Raw genomic sequence first — 17088 nt, 5'->3', positions numbered from 1 at the left:
CCAGTACTGCAGTACTGATACTGGAGTTCCTGGGGGGTGTGTGGGGTGTGCAGCATCAGCCCTGCCTCAGTTTCCCCATCTGGTCTAAGGTGGAGGTCATCACAGAACCCAGCAGAGTGGCCCCATTTGGGCCCCCCTCATCTTGGGGACAGTGTCATGGGGTAGATGTGGAGCAGGACCCCCCCCCTCACCAGTGCTGGCCTCTGCAGGGCATTAGGGTGTTGGTCTCGGGCTAGCCTCCAAGTTGGGGACAACGAGGACATGTGTGTGCAGGAACCAGTGTGATGAAGCCCCTGAGATGGCATCTCCCCATCCTGTGCTGGCTTCCTGCTGCCACCCTCCCTGCCCAGCACTGATGGTATCAGGGGACACAGCAGAGCCAGCAGCCATCACGGCGCCCATGGGTGTCACGTACCTTTGGGGACATGCTGGAGGTGGGGGCTGAGGACTGTAGTGGTAGCCTTAAGGTAGAGAGTGTTTGGGACGTGGGTTGGTGCTGGGGACATGGATGGGGCCATGCAGTGACATTATTTTGGTGCTAGGGACACAGGTGGTGGCCACAGGATGACTATGAGGTTGTAGGTTGGTCCCAGGGACATGGTGGTGGCTGTGGGGTAAGTAATGGGGACATCAGTTGGTGCTGGGAACACAGATGATGGCTGTGGGGTGAGTACTGGGCACATTGTTTGGTGCTGGGGACACTGATGGCAGTGGCCATAGGAGGAGAGCACTGGGGACACTGTTTGGTGCTGGGGACACTGATGGTGGTGGCCATAGGAGGAGAGCACTGGAGACACTGATTGGTGCTGGGGACACTGATGGTGATGGCCATAGGAGGAGAGCACTGGAGACACTGATTGGTGCTGGGGACACTGATGGTGGTGGCCATGGGACAGAGCATTGGAGACACTGTTTGGTGCTGGGGACACTGATGGTGGTGGCCATAGGAGGAGAGCACTGGAGACACTGTTTGGTGCTGGGGACACTGATGGTGGTGGCCATGGGACAGAGCACTGGAGACACTGTTTGGTGCTGGGGACAGTGATGGTGATGGCCATAGGAGGAGAGCACTGGAGACACTGATTGGTGCTGGGGACACTGATGGTGGTGGCCATGGGACAGAGCATTGGAGACACTGTTTGGTGCTGGGGACACTGATGGTGGTGGCCATAGGAGGAGAGCACTGGAGACACTGTTTGGTGCTGGGGACACTGATGGTGGTGGCCATGGGACAGAGCATTGGAGACACTGTTTGGTGCTGGGGACACTGATGGTGGTGGCCATGGGACAGAGCACTGGAGACACTGATTGATACTGGGGACACTGATGGTGGTGGCCATGGGACAGAGCACTGGGGACACTGATTGGTGTCACCACCTCATGGGGGTGACCCCAGGCCATACTTCGGGGGCCCAGCTGGTGTGTGTCAGCGCTGTGGCTGTGGCTGTGCCCCAGCACGAGGCCACAGAGGGTGGCAGCGGTGGCTGGTGGCAGTGGTGGCTGGTGGCAGTGGTGGCTGGTGGCAGTTTCCCGTCGCTAATCAGCACTAATTGGCTTTGCCCAGGTTGGTGGAGGGAGGAGGGGGGGGCGGGAGGGGGCACCTAAGAGGATTTCCCAGCTGCCTTCCCCAGGCTCAGCCACCCCAAGGTCCCGCTCCCTGCCCACCCGGCCACATGCCACGCACCCGGGGGGACAAGGGGACCCCCAAGGACACAGAAGCCCCGGGCAAGGGGAAAGGGGGGGAGGTGGGTGTGAAAAGCCCCCACGCTCCCGAGGACGGCGGTGGGCAGCCGGGCACCAAGAGCCCTGGCTCGGAGTCTCGCCGAGGGGCCCACGGGCAGAAGAACAGCAAGAAGGGTTCTGGAGACCCCAACGCGGCAGCCAACAAGACCTACTCGCCCTTCCTCAACACTGTCTTTGGCAAGGTGGGCACAGCTGGCAGCCAGGGCACCTTGGGGACCTGGGCATGGCACTGGGGATGCTCCAGGACGTGGGGACAACAGTGGAGATGTTCTGGGAGCCTGGGGAAGAGGGACAGGATAGCCTGAGGGTGGAGGGGGGGAATGGGGGCAGCAGGAACGGGGACAGGGACAAAGTGGGACTCTGGGATGTGGGACATGGGGATGGGGACAATCCAGGAGCCTGGGAGAGGGAGGAGATGTGAGGGCAGCAGGGATGGCGACAGACACGCTTTGGGATCATGGGGATGGGAACAGGCACAAACTGAGGCTCTGGGCATAGTGGGGACATGGGACAGGGATGGGGGCAGTCCAGGATCCTGGAGATGGAGGGGACATGGAGGCACTGGGGATGGGGACAGGGACTCTCTCTGACCCTTGAGATGGAGGTGACATGAGGCATTGGAGGCAGACTCAGGGATGTTCCAGGACCCCAGGGATGGAGGGGACATAGTGACAATGGAGATGGTATTGGGGACACTCTGGGGCTCTGGTGGTGGAGGGGACATGGGGACAGCGAAGATGGGATGTGGGATGATCTGGGACGCTGGAGGCTGAGGGGACATGGAGGCACTGGGGGTGAGGTCAGGGAGACTTTGGGACCCTGGGGATGGGGACACTGTAGCACCCTGAGGATGGGGGAGATGTGGGGAAGTCAGGGGTGGGGACAGGGACAGTCCAAGACCCTGAGGGTGGAGGAGACATAGAAGTGTTTTGGGGGGCATGACTGGGGGACATTAAAGTACCCTGGGATGGAGGGGACACAGGAATACTGGGGATGATGTTGGGGACACCTCAGGGCCTTGGCAGAGGAGGGGAGTGGAGACACTGGGAATGGACAAGGACATTCCTGGATGCTGGGGATGGAGGGGATATGGGGACAGTGAAAACGGGGTTGGGGACATTTCAGGAGCCTGGAGATGGAAGGGATGTGGGGACACTAGGGACAGGGTCAGGAATGTTCTGGGAAGCTAGAGATGGAGGGGACATGGAGGGGATGGAGACACTGCAGGACCCTTGGGACACTGGGGATGGGGACAGGGACACTCTAGGCCGCTGGGAATGAGAACAATGGGGACAGGACTGGGGACATTGTGAGACCCTGGGACCCTGGAAAAGGGACATGGAGGTGCTGAGGATGGGGACACCCCAAAGCTCTGGGGCTGCAAGGCATGCAGGGTCACTGGGGATGGTGCTGGGGACACTCCAGGACCCTGGGGATGGAGAGGACACCTTGAGGGATAAGCTATGAAGTGGCCCCTCTGCAGGGGGATACCTCCAGGAGCATGAAGCACCCTTGGTAGAACCCATGGGTGCTGGAACTTGAGGGTCCTGGGCTGGGTCAACCACACGGGGGGGTGACAGGTGAGGGGACACGGGTGGCAGGGCAGGATGGGGGGGGACACACAGGGCAGGGCTTTGTCTCCAATCCCTCTAATCTCTGCTGGCAGAGTTAATTTTGTCCCACGCTTAAGGAAGGTGACATGGCTGGGGGGGAGGGACTGGGGGGGGGCTGAGCTGGACCTGATTCTGTCCCCTCCCCGTTTGTGACTGGGACAGGAGCGGGAGCTGTCACCGGAGGAGCTGGATGGTGAGCGAGTGAGGGGACAAGGGCACTAGGAGGGGCTTTGAGGGTGAGGGGCACCTTCTTGTGGAGGCATCTGCCGTGGGGTGAAGTGACATGGGGATGCCTGGCATGGTGGGAACTGCCATGGGGACACAGAGCATGGAGGGATCTGCCCCATGGGGTGCAGTGCCATGGCAGGGCATCTTCTCATGGTGGCATCTGCCATGGGGTGTAGTGCCATGGGGGCATGTGGCATGGAAGCATCTGCCATGGGTTGAACTGACATGAGGACAGAGGCCACGAAGGTATCTGCCACGGGGTGAGGTGCCATGGGGACACCTGGCATGGTGGGAGTTGCCATGGGGTGTAGTGCCATGGGGGCATGTGACATGGAGGCATCTGCCACGGGTTGAACTAACATGAGGACAGAGGCCATGAAGGCATCTGCCATGGGGTGAGGTGCCATGGGGACTTGTTATGGAGGGGATCTGCCCTGGGCTGATGTGGCACCTGGAGAAGCCCACATCCGATGGTGCCCACGTGCCATGCTTGTCCCTCTGTGTGGTCAGAGCTTCAAGATGCCTTCAAGGAGTTCGACACGGACCAGGATGGGTACATCAGCTACAAGGACCTGGGTGCCTGCATGCGCACCCTGGGTTACATGCCCACGGAGATGGAGCTCATCGAGATCTCCCAGCACATCAAGATGAGGAGTGAGCATGGCACTGCCCACCGTGGCGCTGGGGAGGGGGCCTGGCGGGGCAGGAGGTGGGCCTGGGGCGCTGAGGTTGTCCTTTTTGCCCCGGGGCAGTGGGTGGCCGCGTGGACTTCGACGACTTCGTGCAGATGATGGGGCCGAAGCTGCGGGAGGAGACCGCTCACATGGTGGGCGTCAGGGAGCTCAAGATCGCCTTCCGGGAGGTATGGGCACCGCTGCGGGCACCATGGCCCTGCTGGGGCAGCAGGTGTGGAGGGGACGGCAGCTCTCGCCAGGCCGCGGTGGGGATGATGGGCATGGGGATGGCTGTGGGTATGGAGGGGAGGATGGCTGTGGAGAGACCACTACAGAAGAATAGTCACCTTGGGGGTGATCCCAGGGGTAGAGGGGATGACCACCATGGGGAGATGGTGATGATGGAGGTGACCAGAGGCATGGAGGGGACAGTGACCATGGGAAGAGCCTGGGAAGACCATGGGGGAATGGTGACCATGGGGGTGACCATAGGAAGGTCATGGGGTGAGCATGACCATAGGGGAATGGTGACCGTGGGGGTGACCACATGCATGGAGGGAACGGTGACCATGGGAAGACCCTGGGAAGACCATGGGGGAATGGTGACCATGGGGGTGACCACATGCATGGAGGGGACGGTGACCATGGGAAGACCATGGGGGTGACCACAGACATGGAAGGGATAGTGACCATAGGAAGGTCATGGGGTGATCATGACCATAGGGGAATGGTGACCATGGGGGTGACCACAGGCATGGAGGGGATGGTGACCACAGGAAGGCCATGGGATGGCCACAGGGGAACAATGACCATGGGACATGGAGAGGACAGCACCCATGGCAAGACCATAGGTGCCCGGTGACCACAAAGGGGACATTGACCGTGGGCTTGACCGCAGGCCTTGAGGGGGTGCTAAGCAGGAGGGGACCGTGGGGGGGTGGGACTGGTGGAGCTGCTGACCCCCGGGCCGTGGGTGCCGCAGTTCGACGCGAACGGGGACGGGGAGATCAGCAGCGGGGAGATGCGGGAGGCCATCGCGGCGCTGCTGGGCGAGCAGCTGAAGGCGCAGGAGGTGGAGGAGATCCTGCAGGACGTGGACCTCAACGGGGACGGCCACGTGGACTTTGATGGTGAGGAGACCCCCTCCCAGCTTCCTCCGAAGAGTGTGTGTGTGGGGAGGGGGGGGGAGTGTCACCTCACACCCCCCACACGCGCTCCGTCACCCCACAGAGTTTGTCATGATGCTGTCATCTCGGTAACGAAGCCTTGGGGCAGGAGAAGACACCCCCAGATCCAACCGACCCAAAGCTCTCTGCCGTCATGAGGCTTCAGAGTGAACAGCTGGAGTGGATGGGGATGGGGCAGGCATGAGACACTCCCACCCCAGATCCCAACTCCCCCACCCCCCCCAGGGGTGGTGGCAGGGTCAGTAGGGACAATGACGACTGAGGAGCAGGGGGCTACAGCGGGGGGACAATAAACCTCCTTAATCAGAGCCAGAGGTGAGCTTGTGCTGGTCACTGGGAGGGGACATTGCAGGGACCAGACTGTCCCCAGCTCCTCACCATCCCCAGAGCTGAGCTTGACGGGGTGGGATGGGCAGGAGAGTATCTTGGGGAACAAAGTGGGGGTCCCATAGGGGACAGGGAGAGTGGTTGCTGCTCCCCAGGGGAGGAGGGCTGGGGGTGGGGCACAGGAAAGGTGGGGGAGAGGGACGACAGGGAGGGCTTTAGGGGGGGCGGGAGGTGGACTGGAAGGGGCAACGAATGCTCCAACTTCTAGCTCCTTTTTCTTTAGGGGGGGTGCAGGGGGAGGAAATAACCTGTCTCAAGACACCCCCCTCCCCCCTGCCCCAAGGTGTCTGAAGGGATTTTGGGCATGGGGGGACGGGATGGGACACGGAGGGTCCCACACTCTGGCCAAGTGTCCGCCCCAGGGCAGCAGAACCCAAGTAGTGGTGGGGGAGGGGTTGGAAAGAGCTGTGACACTCACTCAGGGGGCATCAAAGTGGCACTTTGGGGAGGGTAAGGTGGGGCGGGGGAGGGAGAGAAGGGGAACGCAGATCTGGGGGGTAGGGAGAGGGGAGGAATGCAGATCTTGTTGGGGGGGTGGAGCAAAATGAGCCCTTAATGGCAGCTGGGCACCCATAGGGAGGGAGCGGGGAGAGGGGTATCTTAAGGTGCCCACGGTGCTGGCACACAGAGGAGGAAGAGGAGGAAGGCTGGGAGCCTGTGACTCCCCCCTCCCACCTCCCCAATGCCCCCCCTGGTGTAGCTCAACCAGTGGAGCATCAGAGTTTTAATCTGAGATGCTGTAACCCCACCCCATCGTTTGAGGTGCACAAGCTCTGGGTGGTGGTCCACAGCCTCCCACTGATGAAGGGGTCCCTAAAATCATCACCTTGATGTGCCCACCCCCCCCTTTAAAAACCAGGCACAGCCAGGGTGGGGCATTCACAGATTTTAATTTAATTTTCTTGGAGAAAAAAAAAAAAAAACAAAAAAAAAAAAACCCAACCCCAAACCCCTCCCCCCCCCCTCAAAAAAAAAAAAGGCATCAGACCCCCCCCACCTCCTTATTTCAGGTTTGGGGGCACAGAGACACCCACCCCCCACACACACCTTGACCCCTCTGCCACTGCTTTCTCCCCCTTCCCCCCAGGTCCCTGTAGTGTTTAGGGGTGCAGGGGCCTGCTGCTGCTCCCCAGGGTTGGATGGGAGAGAGCCTCCAACCCCTCCCCCCCACAACCCAACCCCAAACTCTTCCCTTCCCTCCCTTAACTCTATGGGGAAGGCACGTCGAGGTGGGGGGTCCCTGTGAGTGTCTGTTGTAGGGGGGGGAAGACACACCCTGGGAAGAAGCCAACCTCTGTTGCACCCCAAATTCCTGGCTGGGGAGGGGTGGGAAGGAAAAAAAATAAAGTGGGGGGGGACGAGACCAAGGCCAGCCTCAGGCTCACCCCACTGTGCCAGCCCCTGCCCTCCCGTGGGGAGGAGCTACACTGCCCTGCACCCTCCCATCCCCCCCAAAACACCTCGAACCTTGGCGGGGGCGGGGGGAGAGGGTGCTCTGTGTTTGTTTGTGCCCCCCAACCCCTGGGAGGGAGGAATCCTACAGTGGAGAGGGGACCACGAGGAGGACGAAGTGCGTGTGGGGGTGGGAAGGAGGAGACCTCCCCCCAACCCAGCAGGATGGAGCAGGTTTGGTTGTTTCGTTGGAGTTTTTTGGGAGGGAAGGTGGGGGTGGGAGGGGAGGAAACCACACAGCCCACACCCCCCCCACCGTGGGGGGGGCTCCAACCCTCCCTCAGCTCAAGGACAGTTTGGATGGGTTAAGGCAACCCCGGCTCGGCGTGGGGACAGACAAGGGGAGGGGGTTAAGACAAGACGGACAGACAGAGCTGAGAGGGAGGGGGGGGTTCTTTGAGTGTGTGTCCTCTCCACCTCCTCCTCTCCTCACATCGTTCTTTGTGCCCCCTCTTCCAGCTCAGAAAATGTCCGGGCACAAGCTCCAGTCCTGTTTGTCTTTGCTCTCCCAGTACCCTCCCTTGTAGACGTGCTCCAGCTCCTGGGTCATGGGATCCTTCCTGCGCTCGAACCACAGCGGCTTGTAGGGGTCGTAGGGAGTGCCTGGGGGGGAGCAAAAAGAGAAGAGAGGGTGAGGGGCATGGAGCCAGGAGAGGCATGGAAAGGGGTAGAAGACAGCTTCAAGATCATGGAGTCTGACCCTGAACCCCAGCACTGCCAGGGCATCACCAAACCATGGCACTCAGCACCACAGCTCCAGGGTTCAGACACCCCTCCAGGGATGGGGACTCCACCACTCCCTGGGCAGCCTGGGACAGGCCTTGGCAGCCCTCAAGGGCAACAAATTGTTCCTCATGTCCAACATAAACCTCTTCTGGGGCACTCTGAGGCCCTTTCTTCCTGTCCGGGCACTTATTCCTTGGCAGCAGAGCCCAACCCCCAGCTGGCTCCAGCCTCCTTGCAGGCAGCTGCAGAGAGCCAGAAGCTCTCCCCTCAGCCTCCCTTTCTCCAGCCTCAACACCCCCAGCTCCCTCAGCTGCTCCTCACCACTCCTGTTCTCCAGACCCTTCCCCAGCTTCATTGCCCTTCTCTGGCCCTGCTCCAGCTCCAGCCAATTGATCCCAGGGTTCCAGCTGTGGCCTCAGCAGCGCCCAGTCCAGGGGCACAATCCCTGCCCTGCTCCTGCTGATCCAGCCTAGGCTGCTGGTGCCCTTCTTGGTCACCTGGGGACACCCTGGCATATCTCCAGCCACAGTTGCCAACCCATCCAGGTGTGCTTTTGCATCGTGCAGTTTCCAGCCACTCTGCCCCCAGCCTGGAGCTTTCATGGGGCTGTTGTGACCCAGGTGCAGGACCCAGGACTTGTTGAACCTCATCCCATGAGACCCAGCCTGGCTAGACCCCTCCAGCAGATTATCACTGCCACCCAACTCGGTGTCATCTGCTAAGTGACCGAGGGCACCTCCATCTCTTCAGCCAGATGACTGCTGACGCTGCCAAAGAGCTGATCCCTGGGGCGGGGCCGACCCCGGGGCTGGCTGTGGGGGCCCAGGCTGTGCCCTCTGCTCACCATCCTCGGTGGCCCGGGCAGCTTCGGCCTCACGCCTCTTGCGAGAGGTTCTCTGCTTCTCCTCCAGCCTCTGCTTCTCGGTGTTGGCCTCGTCCCAGCGGCCGTTCTCCATCAGGCGCTGGTCGGGACGCAGCCGGCTGTCAGTGGGGGCCGTGCCGCCCTCGGGGGCGTTGAGGGTCAGAGCCAGCTCCGAGAAGTAGTACATGTTCTCAGCGTGCTTCCTGCCCCGGGACAGACCCGGTTCGACCCTTCCACAGCGGAGGCTCCGAACCCCAGCCCCTCCACCCAGCTCTTCCCTACAGGAGACTGCAGCTGGCCCCACCCCGCCCAGGTCTTGGGGATGCTCTCCCTCGACTCTGTCCAGTTCTTGGGGATGCTTTCTCTCCTCCCCACACCCAGTCTTGGGGACGCTTTCTCCCCTCCCCACACCCAGTCTCGGGGATGCTTTCTCTCCTCCCCACACCCAGTCTTGGGGATGCTTTCTCCCCTCCCCACACCCAGTCTCGGGGATGCTTTCTCTCCTCCCCACACCCAGTCTTGGGGATGCTTTCTCCCCCCCAACTCACCCAGTCCTTGGGGATGCTTTCTTCCCCCTCCATGTTACCCAGTCCTTGGGGATGCTTTCTTCCCCCTCCATGTTACCCAGTCCTTGGGGATGCTTTCTTCCCCCACCATGTTACCCAGTCCTTGGGGATGCTTTCTTCCCCCACCATGTTACCCAGTCCTTGGGGATGCTTTCTTCCCCCTCATCTCACCCACTCCTTGGGGATGCTTTCTCCTCTGATCTCACCCAGTCAGTGGAGATGCTCTCTCCCTTCATCACACTCAATTCTTGGGGATGCTTTGTCCTCTCACCACACCCAGTTCTTGGGGATGCTTTCTCCTCTCACCACACCCAGTTCTTGGGGATGCTTTCTCCTCTCACCACACCCAGTTCTTGGGGATGCTTTGTCCTTTCACCACACCCAGTTCTTAGGGATGCTCTCTTCCCCAATCCCACCCAGTTCCTTGGGCTGCTCTCTTCTTCACCCCAGCCAGTTCTCGGGGATGCTTTCTCCCCCCACTCACGGCAGTGGGTTCCTCTTCCACAGCAGAACTCTGCTCTCCTCAGCCTCGTGGGCTCTCTGCCGTCCTTCTCCCCCGTTGTCCCCAGCGCCCAGCGTCACCTTGTAGCAGTCCATCTTCTCATCCCAAGTACCCAACAGGACGAAATGAACCTTGCCAGAAGGGTCTGTCACCTCCCCTGTGACCTGAGAGGACAGGGAACAACCTGAAATAGGACACTGGGGAGTTAAAAACCACCCCTGGGTGTCCCATCTTCAGCCCACGTCCCACCTTCCTGGCCACGTCCCGTGAGAAGTAGCTGTAAGGGACAAACTTGAGGTTGCATTTGTCACCAGTCTTGTGGTTGATGATCTCGATTTCACCTGACTGCGGAGGCAAGGGGATACTTGGATCCAAGCCTGGCCCCTTTCCCAGGGAAACTGAGGCACGAGGCAGGCTCCTCACGGCACAAAGGGGTCCCATGAAGAGCCATGGCTAGGGTTTCACCCCACCTGGTCTATCCAGAGCTTGCCCACGATGATGTTGTGCACGGTGGTGGTGACTTTTTTCCACGTGTAGTGGTTGCCGGAGGAGTGGAAGACGCAGTGGATGGTACCTGAGGAAGGAGAATTATCAGAGAACCATAGACTGGTTTAGGTTGGAAGGGACCTCAAACATCATCCAGTTCCAATCCCCCAGGGACACCTCCCACTAGAACAGGTCGTTCAAGGCCCCATCCAACCTGGCCTTGAACAACTGCAGGGAGGGAGCAGCCACAACCTCCCTGGGCAAACTGTGCCAGTGTTGCACCACCTTCACTGGAAAGAACTTCTTCTTAACTTACATTTTAAATCTCCACTCTGTCAGTTTAAATCCACTACTCTTTGTCCTCTCATTATAGGACCTTGTAAATAGTCCCTCCCCAGCCCTCCTGTAGCCCACTTCAGATACTGGAAGGCTACTACAAGGTCTCCTCGAAGCCTTCACTTCTCCAGGCTGAAGAGCCCAAACTCTCTCACAGCCTGTCCTCATAAGAGAATGCTGGGAATGACCTCCTGGTTGTCCCAAGTGTGTCCCAAACCCAAGCCAAAGGTCTCCCAGGACTGTGAGCCTCACCCAGGGGCATGACGGAGAGATATTTCCCCCGAAACTTGCTGGTGATTGTGATCTCCTGGCGAAGCGTCCAACCGTGCTTGGAGTCTGCGTGGTGGGCAGCAGCTGGCGGGTGGTGGCTCACCTGGCCAGGAGAAAGGGGACAGCTCACCAAGTGGCCACCCCAAACACGGTTAGTAGCCTGGGAGGAGCAGGGCTGGGAGCTACCTGCTCACAGAGGGAGCGGTAACCGTTCTCCTCCAGCCGATCCAGCTCAAAGGTCTCTCCCAGGAGGGGGTTGAAAGGTTTGCTGGTGCGGAAGACGGTGGTGGAGTAGGAGGAGACGGTGAAGGCAGCCACGTAGCAAAGCTGCTCCAGAGAGCTCTCACATTTGGCTGCCCTGTCCAGCAGCTCATGGTACTCCAAGTCCTCAGTCAAGCGTTGCAGCATGGACAGGGGCTCATTAAAATTGACCTGGAAGGGAAAAAGAAGTCAACAGAAAAGGAGGTTCTGGAGTGCCCCACGGGCACCCACAGCATCTCCCCTGCCCACGGCCACTCACCGGCATGGGGATCTTGGACAGCTCCTTCCCGATGCAGTTCTTCATGATGCTCCAGAGGTTGAGGCTGTAGTTTGGCTTGTAAGGAATGCGAGTTCGCTTCTCCTTCTTGGTGTCCTCTACTTGGTGCTTGTACTAGGAGGTGAGAGGAGGGACGATACCGTGGCTGCCCCCAGCTCAGCCCTGCCTCACAGCCACCCTCGCTTCCAGCCCTGTTTCTCCAACAACCAAGTGAAAAACCTTCTTCCAGCCCTGTTCCTCCAAGAACCAGGTGGAAATGCCCTTTCCAAACCTATTCCTGCAAGAACCAGGTGGAAAAGCCCTTTCCAGCCCTATTCCTCCAAGAACCAGATGGAAAAGCCCTTTCCAAACCTATTCCTGCAAGAACCAGGTGGAAAAGCCCTTTCCAAACCCATTCCTGCAAGAACCAGGAGGAAAAGCCCTTTCCAAACCTATTCCTGCAAGAACCAGGTGGAAAAGCCCTTTCCAAATCTATGCTTCCAAGAACCAGGAGGAAAAACCCTTTCCAAACCTATTCCTCCAAGAATCAGATGGAAAAGCCTCTTCCAGCCCCAATCCTCCCAAGAAACAGGTTGACAACCCCCTTCCAGCCCTATTCCTTCAAAACCCAAGTGGGAAAGTCCCTTTTTCCAGCCCTGTTCCTCCAAGACCCAGGTGGAAACCCTCCATCCTACCTGCTCATCCAGGCTGATGTCACTGCTGGTGCCACTGATGTTGCTGCCAGTGCGCCTGGGGTGGGATGAAGAGGGGCAAAATCAGCCCCAGGTGGGGTGTGTGGGGGGCAGGAGGGCAGCCCTTGAGCCCCACCACTCACTTGTGGCCCATGCTCTCAGGCATGGTGATGATCTCTGGGGCGTCAAAGAACTCATTGTCGTCATCCTCGTCGCTCAGGTCACCTTTGGCAGGACAGCACGGGTCTGGGAAGGAGCAGAGAGGGGAGGGGAGGCAGGAAATTCCAAGCTTCCGCCCAGTTCCCCTCACTGGAGGGTCACCTGTCACCACCCCACTGTGCTGAGGGACATCAGACAATGTTTAGGAGGAGCTTGGGATGGAGCAAGGAGATTTTGTTCCACGAAGGAGACCAGGTAAAGCTTAGGACGGGCTGAGGATAGAGCAAGAAGGTTCTGTCCCATGAAGAAGAGACCAGGAAAGGCTTAGGAGGAGCTGGGGACAAAGCAACAAGGTTTTGTTCCATGAAGGAGAGCCCAGGCAAGGCTTAGGAGGAGCTGGGGATGGATCAGGAAGGGTTTGCTCCATGAAGGAGAGCCCAGGCAAGGCTTAGGAGCTGGGGACAGGGCACAGAGGTGTTTCTCCATAAAGGAGACACCAGACAGAGCCGCAGCTCAGGCTCAGCAATGCGAAGGACATTGAGCCTGGCTCGGGGAAGGGTCTGGAAGCAGCTGGGGGTGACTCTGAGTCCCCCTGCCACCAGCACTGCCTGGCACGAGAGGCGCGGGCGGTACCTTTGGCGGAGCCGCCGGTGCCGGGCGCGCTGGCGGGCAGGACGGTGGCGCCCCGGAAAGCCCTCTCCAGGTGGTTGTGCTGCTTGGCCAACTGCTCCAGGGTCTCCTCCAGCCGGATCCGCTGGTCCCGTTCATGCTGCAGCGACTTCTGCCACTTCTTGCTGTGGGTCTGGGCCAGCATCAGGAAATCCCTGCAGGCCTGGCAGAAGGAAATGGGTTGAGTAGGAAGTGACCTCCAAAGGTCAGCCAGTCCAAACCCCTCTGCAGTCAGCAGGGACATCCAGGAGCATCTCCAGGGATGGGGCCTCAACTACCACCCCAGGGCAACCTGCTGCAGAGTTCCAGCACCCTCACGATGCACAACTTGTTCCTCACGTCCCAATCTCAATCTATTCTGCTCTGATTTCCAACCACTGCTCCTCATCCTATCACTGCAGGCCTCTGCAAACAGTGTCTTCTGCAGCCTTCTTGTAGACTCCCTTTGGGTACCGGAAGGCAGCTCCAAGGTCCTCCTGGAGCCTTCTCTTCTCCAGGCTTAACAACCCCAGCTCCCTCAGCCTGTCCTTGAAGCAGAGGTCCTCCAACCCCCTCATCATTTTCATGTCCTCCTCTGGACCTGCTCCATCAGGTCCACCTCCTTCCTGCGCTGAGTGCTCCAGCGCTGGATGCAGTACCCACGAGTGGATGGTTCCACCTGAGGAGGGTCCAAGCCCCACCAGGAGAAGCCCCTGGGTGCACTCACGTTGATCATGGCGTTGGAGGTGATGCGGAAGAGGGTGGCTCGCTCGTTGACCTGCTTGATCTTCTCGGTGCTCTCGGCAGGCAGCCGCAGGGTCTCCAGCTCGCTGAGGGAGCGCTGCAGGGCAGTGCCATGCTTGGCTATCAGGTCATTGCAGGTGCTCAGATCTTCCACCTTGCTGGACAAGGTCCTCAATGTGCTCTGCAGCTCTGTTTTGTCCGTCTGTGACACAGATTCGTCACCAGAGTCATCTGCCAGAAAGAGCGGAACGTTAAGAGTGGCTCGAGGGGGACATCAGTGTAGGCATGGCGAGGCTTCTCTTTTCCCAGGAGCTGAGGAAAGAGCTGGAGGGCTACAAGCTGCACCAGGTTATGCCAATATGGGGACACAGCAGGAGCTTGACCACTCCCCAAAGACTGGGAGCTGCAGGTGGGATGCTCCAGGCCACCACCGCAGCGATGTCACAGCAGGGAGTGGCAGCTCGGAGCAGATGGCTGATGACCTGGCACAGGAGCCAGATGAATGTGCCAGGCTGCTCCTCAAGCCAAAGCTGGGCAGCAGGGAAGGACAGGCCAGCGCTGCCAGGCTCACACGTGGATGGACATGGCCACCTCATCCCAAACCCCACTCAGGGAGTGGCTACCAGTACCACAAGCCACGTGCTGTGACAGAGTCACCACCTAGCACCTCAACCTGGCACGGAGGAAGGCAGCAGTGAAGAAGGGCGAGCAGGATGGGGACACAAGGGGGTGCTTGTGGAGGAACAAAGCCCCGGGACACGTGGAGCAGGACCAAGAAGGGCACAGCAAAGAGCTGACAGAGTCCTGAAGGGCTGCGGGGACAGCATCAAGGGCCAAAGGCCATACCTGACTCCTCAAGCATCTTGACAGCCTTGGCCTTGGCCAACTCTAGGGCAGTGACCCAACGCTGCCGTTCCACTTCCGAGCTGGCCTTCAGGTGGTAGGTCTGGGCCCCACCGTTGGAGATGATGAAGTTACAGGAGTCCTCCACGCTGATGTTGGCCGTGGCCAGGTTGATGGTGCCGCGACAAGTGTGCCTCATCTCGGCTTTGGATCTGGGGTGGGGCAGGATGAGGGACACGGTGACAGGGGGCTGGAGAAAGGAGATGACCCACAGCTTGGTCCAGGTAGTGCCCAAGCCCTCGGGGGCCCGCGGGGAGGGGACCTGGAATTCTGCACCCCGCAGGCAGGGCTATTCATAGGGCATCAGCTTCGGTTCCCACTGGTTTGGCCAACCGGGAACGGGGCCAAGGTTGGCACCGTTGTGTCAGGGGAAGAGGGTCACAGCCACCAACAAGGGCTCGGGGACCACCGTGCTGCTCCTCTCGGTGCCTCCAGGCGGGGAGAGGAAGTGTTCTGGCACAGTATGAGGCTGTGCCAAGCCGGTACGGGGCTGTGCCAGCCTGGCACACCCCTTCCACGTCACCGTGCCTGGACCTGCCGGGGACAGGGAGGGAACCAGCCACCCCGGACACCCCAGAGACCGGGCTGCCAGCTGCTAGCTCGCCCGCCGGCCAGGCTGTAACCGGAGCTGACGACTGCCTGCAAGCTCCGCTTCCCCCCCATGAATAATGAAGGACCGGGGAGGGGCACGGCTCCCATGGCCGGGCTCAAGTGTCCCCGTGTGGTGACACAGTGAGGAAGGGGCTGGTAACGCAGTCATGGCAAAGCTCCCTGGGAGGAGGGACGTGGGCTCGGTACCGGTATGGGCGGCCGGGGTCCCCGGTACGTACCGGTAATAGCTGAGGAGCCCGTTGCTGAGTACGAACCAGCGGCGCTGGTAGCCCTTGATGTAGTTGGTCCATTTAAAAAGCCAACCCTCACGGGCCGAACCGGACCCAGCACCACCCGCCCCGGAACCACCTCCTCCTCCCCCCGCCGCCGCCGCTGCTGCTGCTGCCGCCGACGCCGCCGCACCCGCCCCGGGGCCTGGACCCGGACCCGCTCCGCCACCCGCCGCCGGTGAAGGCAGAGCCGGGGCCGCACCAGGCGCCGCGGGCAGCGCCATGGGGCCGGGCAGCGCCGTCGCTGCAGCTGCCACCGCTGCCGCCGCAGGGCCGGGCCCCGCGGCCGCCGCTCGCAGCTCCGCCGCCATCGCCGCCACCGCCTCCCCGCCGCCCCGCCCCCCGCCGCGCAGCAGCCACACGCCCCGCCCCTGGCAGCGTCTCATTGGCGGCGGCGGCCACTGTCCGCCCCGCCCCGGCGGGATGATTGGTGCCGCTGAGCAGGAGGGGCAGTGCTTGCACTCCCATTGGCTCACGGCGCGCTTGCGCACGAGGCCGCGAGGCTGCTCCCCCCCGCCCCGCTGCCTCATTGGTTCATCTGCCTGCCTGTCTACGCAGCGAGCCAATCAGAGAGCAGCCGCGCGTCACTGACGTCAGGGCGCGGCCGCGCTGCGAGAGGTGACTCATCCCGACAGCGATTGGCCGGGGGGAGGGCGGAACCTCCTGGTGCTCGCATCGCCATTGGCTGATACCTCGGCCTGTCATTGGCAGAGGGGCGGAGAGCTCTGACCTTTAACCGGGGCCCGGCCCCCAGCAGTCGCCCCCGGTCTGGGGGAGCGCTTCCCGGGGGGCGCACGGCTGCTGCCCTCCCCTCCGCCAACCCATCCCACACCGAGGCGCCTGCTCCTTAAAACCGACCCGCCAGAAGGCCTAGCCCCGGGAGGGGGCACCATGAACCCTACGAGGGTAGGCCCCGGGGTTGGGATCGGTTTTGTCGGCGCAAGAGGGAGACCGGGAGGGGGGTCTAGGACGAGGGTCTAGGGGTGGGGAGGAAGCCCGGGGGCAGGGAAGGGGAGTTTTAGGGTAGAGTCCTAGCGCTGGGCAGGGGGCTTCAGAGGTGGGATGGGTCCTAGAGGTGAAAGAAGCAAGAGCAGAAGCCCCGAGGCGTTGCAAGGGAAGGTGCCTGAAGTCGAGTGTAGCCCAGAGATGGAGATCTCTCTTCTCTCAGGTGGCCAGCACCAGAACAAGAGGACACAGCCTCAGGCTGCGCCAGGGGAAATTTAGGCTGGAGGTGAGGAGGAAGTTCTTCACTGAGAGAGTCATTGGCTACTGGAATGGGCTGCCCGGGGAGGTGGTGGAGTCGCCGTCCCTGGGGCTGTTCAAGGCAGGATTGGACATGGCACTTGGTGCCATGGTCTAGCCTTGAGCTCTGTGGTAAAGAGCTGGACTTGATGATCTGTGAGGTCTCTTCCAACCTGGGTGATACTGTGATCCCCATGAGGATAAGGGGAAGCCCTCAGGGGGAGTGAGGTTCCAGGGCTCAAGAGAGTGGGTCAGAGCTGGAGGTGTGCA

The 17088-nt window shown here is 60.7% G+C and overlaps 2 protein-coding genes across 3 annotated transcripts; one reads left to right on the top strand and one right to left on the bottom strand.

Moving 5' to 3' along the window:
* The first annotated feature begins 1673 nt into the window (after positions 1 to 1673).
* On the top strand, positions 1674 to 5713 carry CABP4 (calcium binding protein 4). The gene is made up of 6 exons (XM_064163944.1): positions 1674 to 1925; positions 3519 to 3549; positions 4095 to 4238; positions 4337 to 4446; positions 5241 to 5388; positions 5489 to 5713. The coding sequence occupies exons 1-6, from the start codon at positions 1674 to 1676 to the stop codon at positions 5515 to 5517; spliced, it is 714 nt and encodes a 237-aa protein (XP_064020014.1). The 3' UTR covers positions 5518 to 5713.
* A 1949-nt stretch (positions 5714 to 7662) lies between these two features.
* Positions 7663 to 15809, bottom strand: OSBP (oxysterol binding protein). Of its 2 annotated transcripts, none has more exons than XM_064163410.1 (14): positions 15526 to 15809; positions 14639 to 14847; positions 13776 to 14023; positions 13034 to 13232; positions 12385 to 12487; positions 12245 to 12299; positions 11553 to 11684; positions 11219 to 11464; positions 11015 to 11135; positions 10411 to 10514; positions 10190 to 10285; positions 9923 to 10104; positions 8855 to 9075; positions 7663 to 7887 (listed from the first exon to the last, which is right to left on the bottom strand). In XM_064163410.1, the coding sequence occupies exons 1-14, from the start codon at positions 15798 to 15800 to the stop codon at positions 7745 to 7747; spliced, it is 2334 nt and encodes a 777-aa protein (XP_064019480.1). In that variant the 5' UTR covers positions 15801 to 15809; the 3' UTR covers positions 7663 to 7744. The 2 variants fall into 2 exon arrangements, with proteins under 2 accessions (XP_064019480.1, XP_064019479.1); XM_064163409.1 differs by having other exon boundaries at positions 14639 to 14885; positions 15526 to 15656.
* Between the last annotated feature and the right edge of the window lie 1279 nt (positions 15810 to 17088).

The sequence above is a fragment of the Pogoniulus pusillus genome, chromosome 24 (assembly GCF_015220805.1).
Source record: "Pogoniulus pusillus isolate bPogPus1 chromosome 24, bPogPus1.pri, whole genome shotgun sequence".
In the NCBI taxonomy this organism is placed as follows: domain Eukaryota; kingdom Metazoa; phylum Chordata; class Aves; order Piciformes; family Lybiidae; genus Pogoniulus; species Pogoniulus pusillus.
This window is presented reverse-complemented; position numbering and strand designations above follow the sequence as displayed.

Coding starts and splice junctions, on each gene's coding strand:
- CABP4 (XM_064163944.1), top strand. CDS start 1,674: ATGCCACGCACCCGGGGGGACAAGGGGACCCCCAAGGACACAGAAGCC. Junction 4,239..4,336: donor CCAGCACATCAAGATGAGGA/GTGAGCATGGCA, acceptor GCCCCGGGGCAG/TGGGTGGCCGCGTGGACTTC. Junction 4,447..5,240: donor TCAAGATCGCCTTCCGGGAG/GTATGGGCACCG, acceptor TGGGTGCCGCAG/TTCGACGCGAACGGGGACGG.
- OSBP (XM_064163410.1), bottom strand. CDS start 15,800: ATGGCGCTGCCCGCGGCGCCTGGTGCGGCCCCGGCTCTGCCTTCACCG. Junction 11,685..12,244: donor ACATCAGCCTGGATGAGCAG/GTAGGATGGAGG, acceptor CTCACCTCCTAG/TACAAGCACCAAGTAGAGGA. Junction 10,286..10,410: donor GCAAGCTCTGGATAGACCAG/GTGGGGTGAAAC, acceptor TTGCCTCCGCAG/TCAGGTGAAATCGAGATCAT.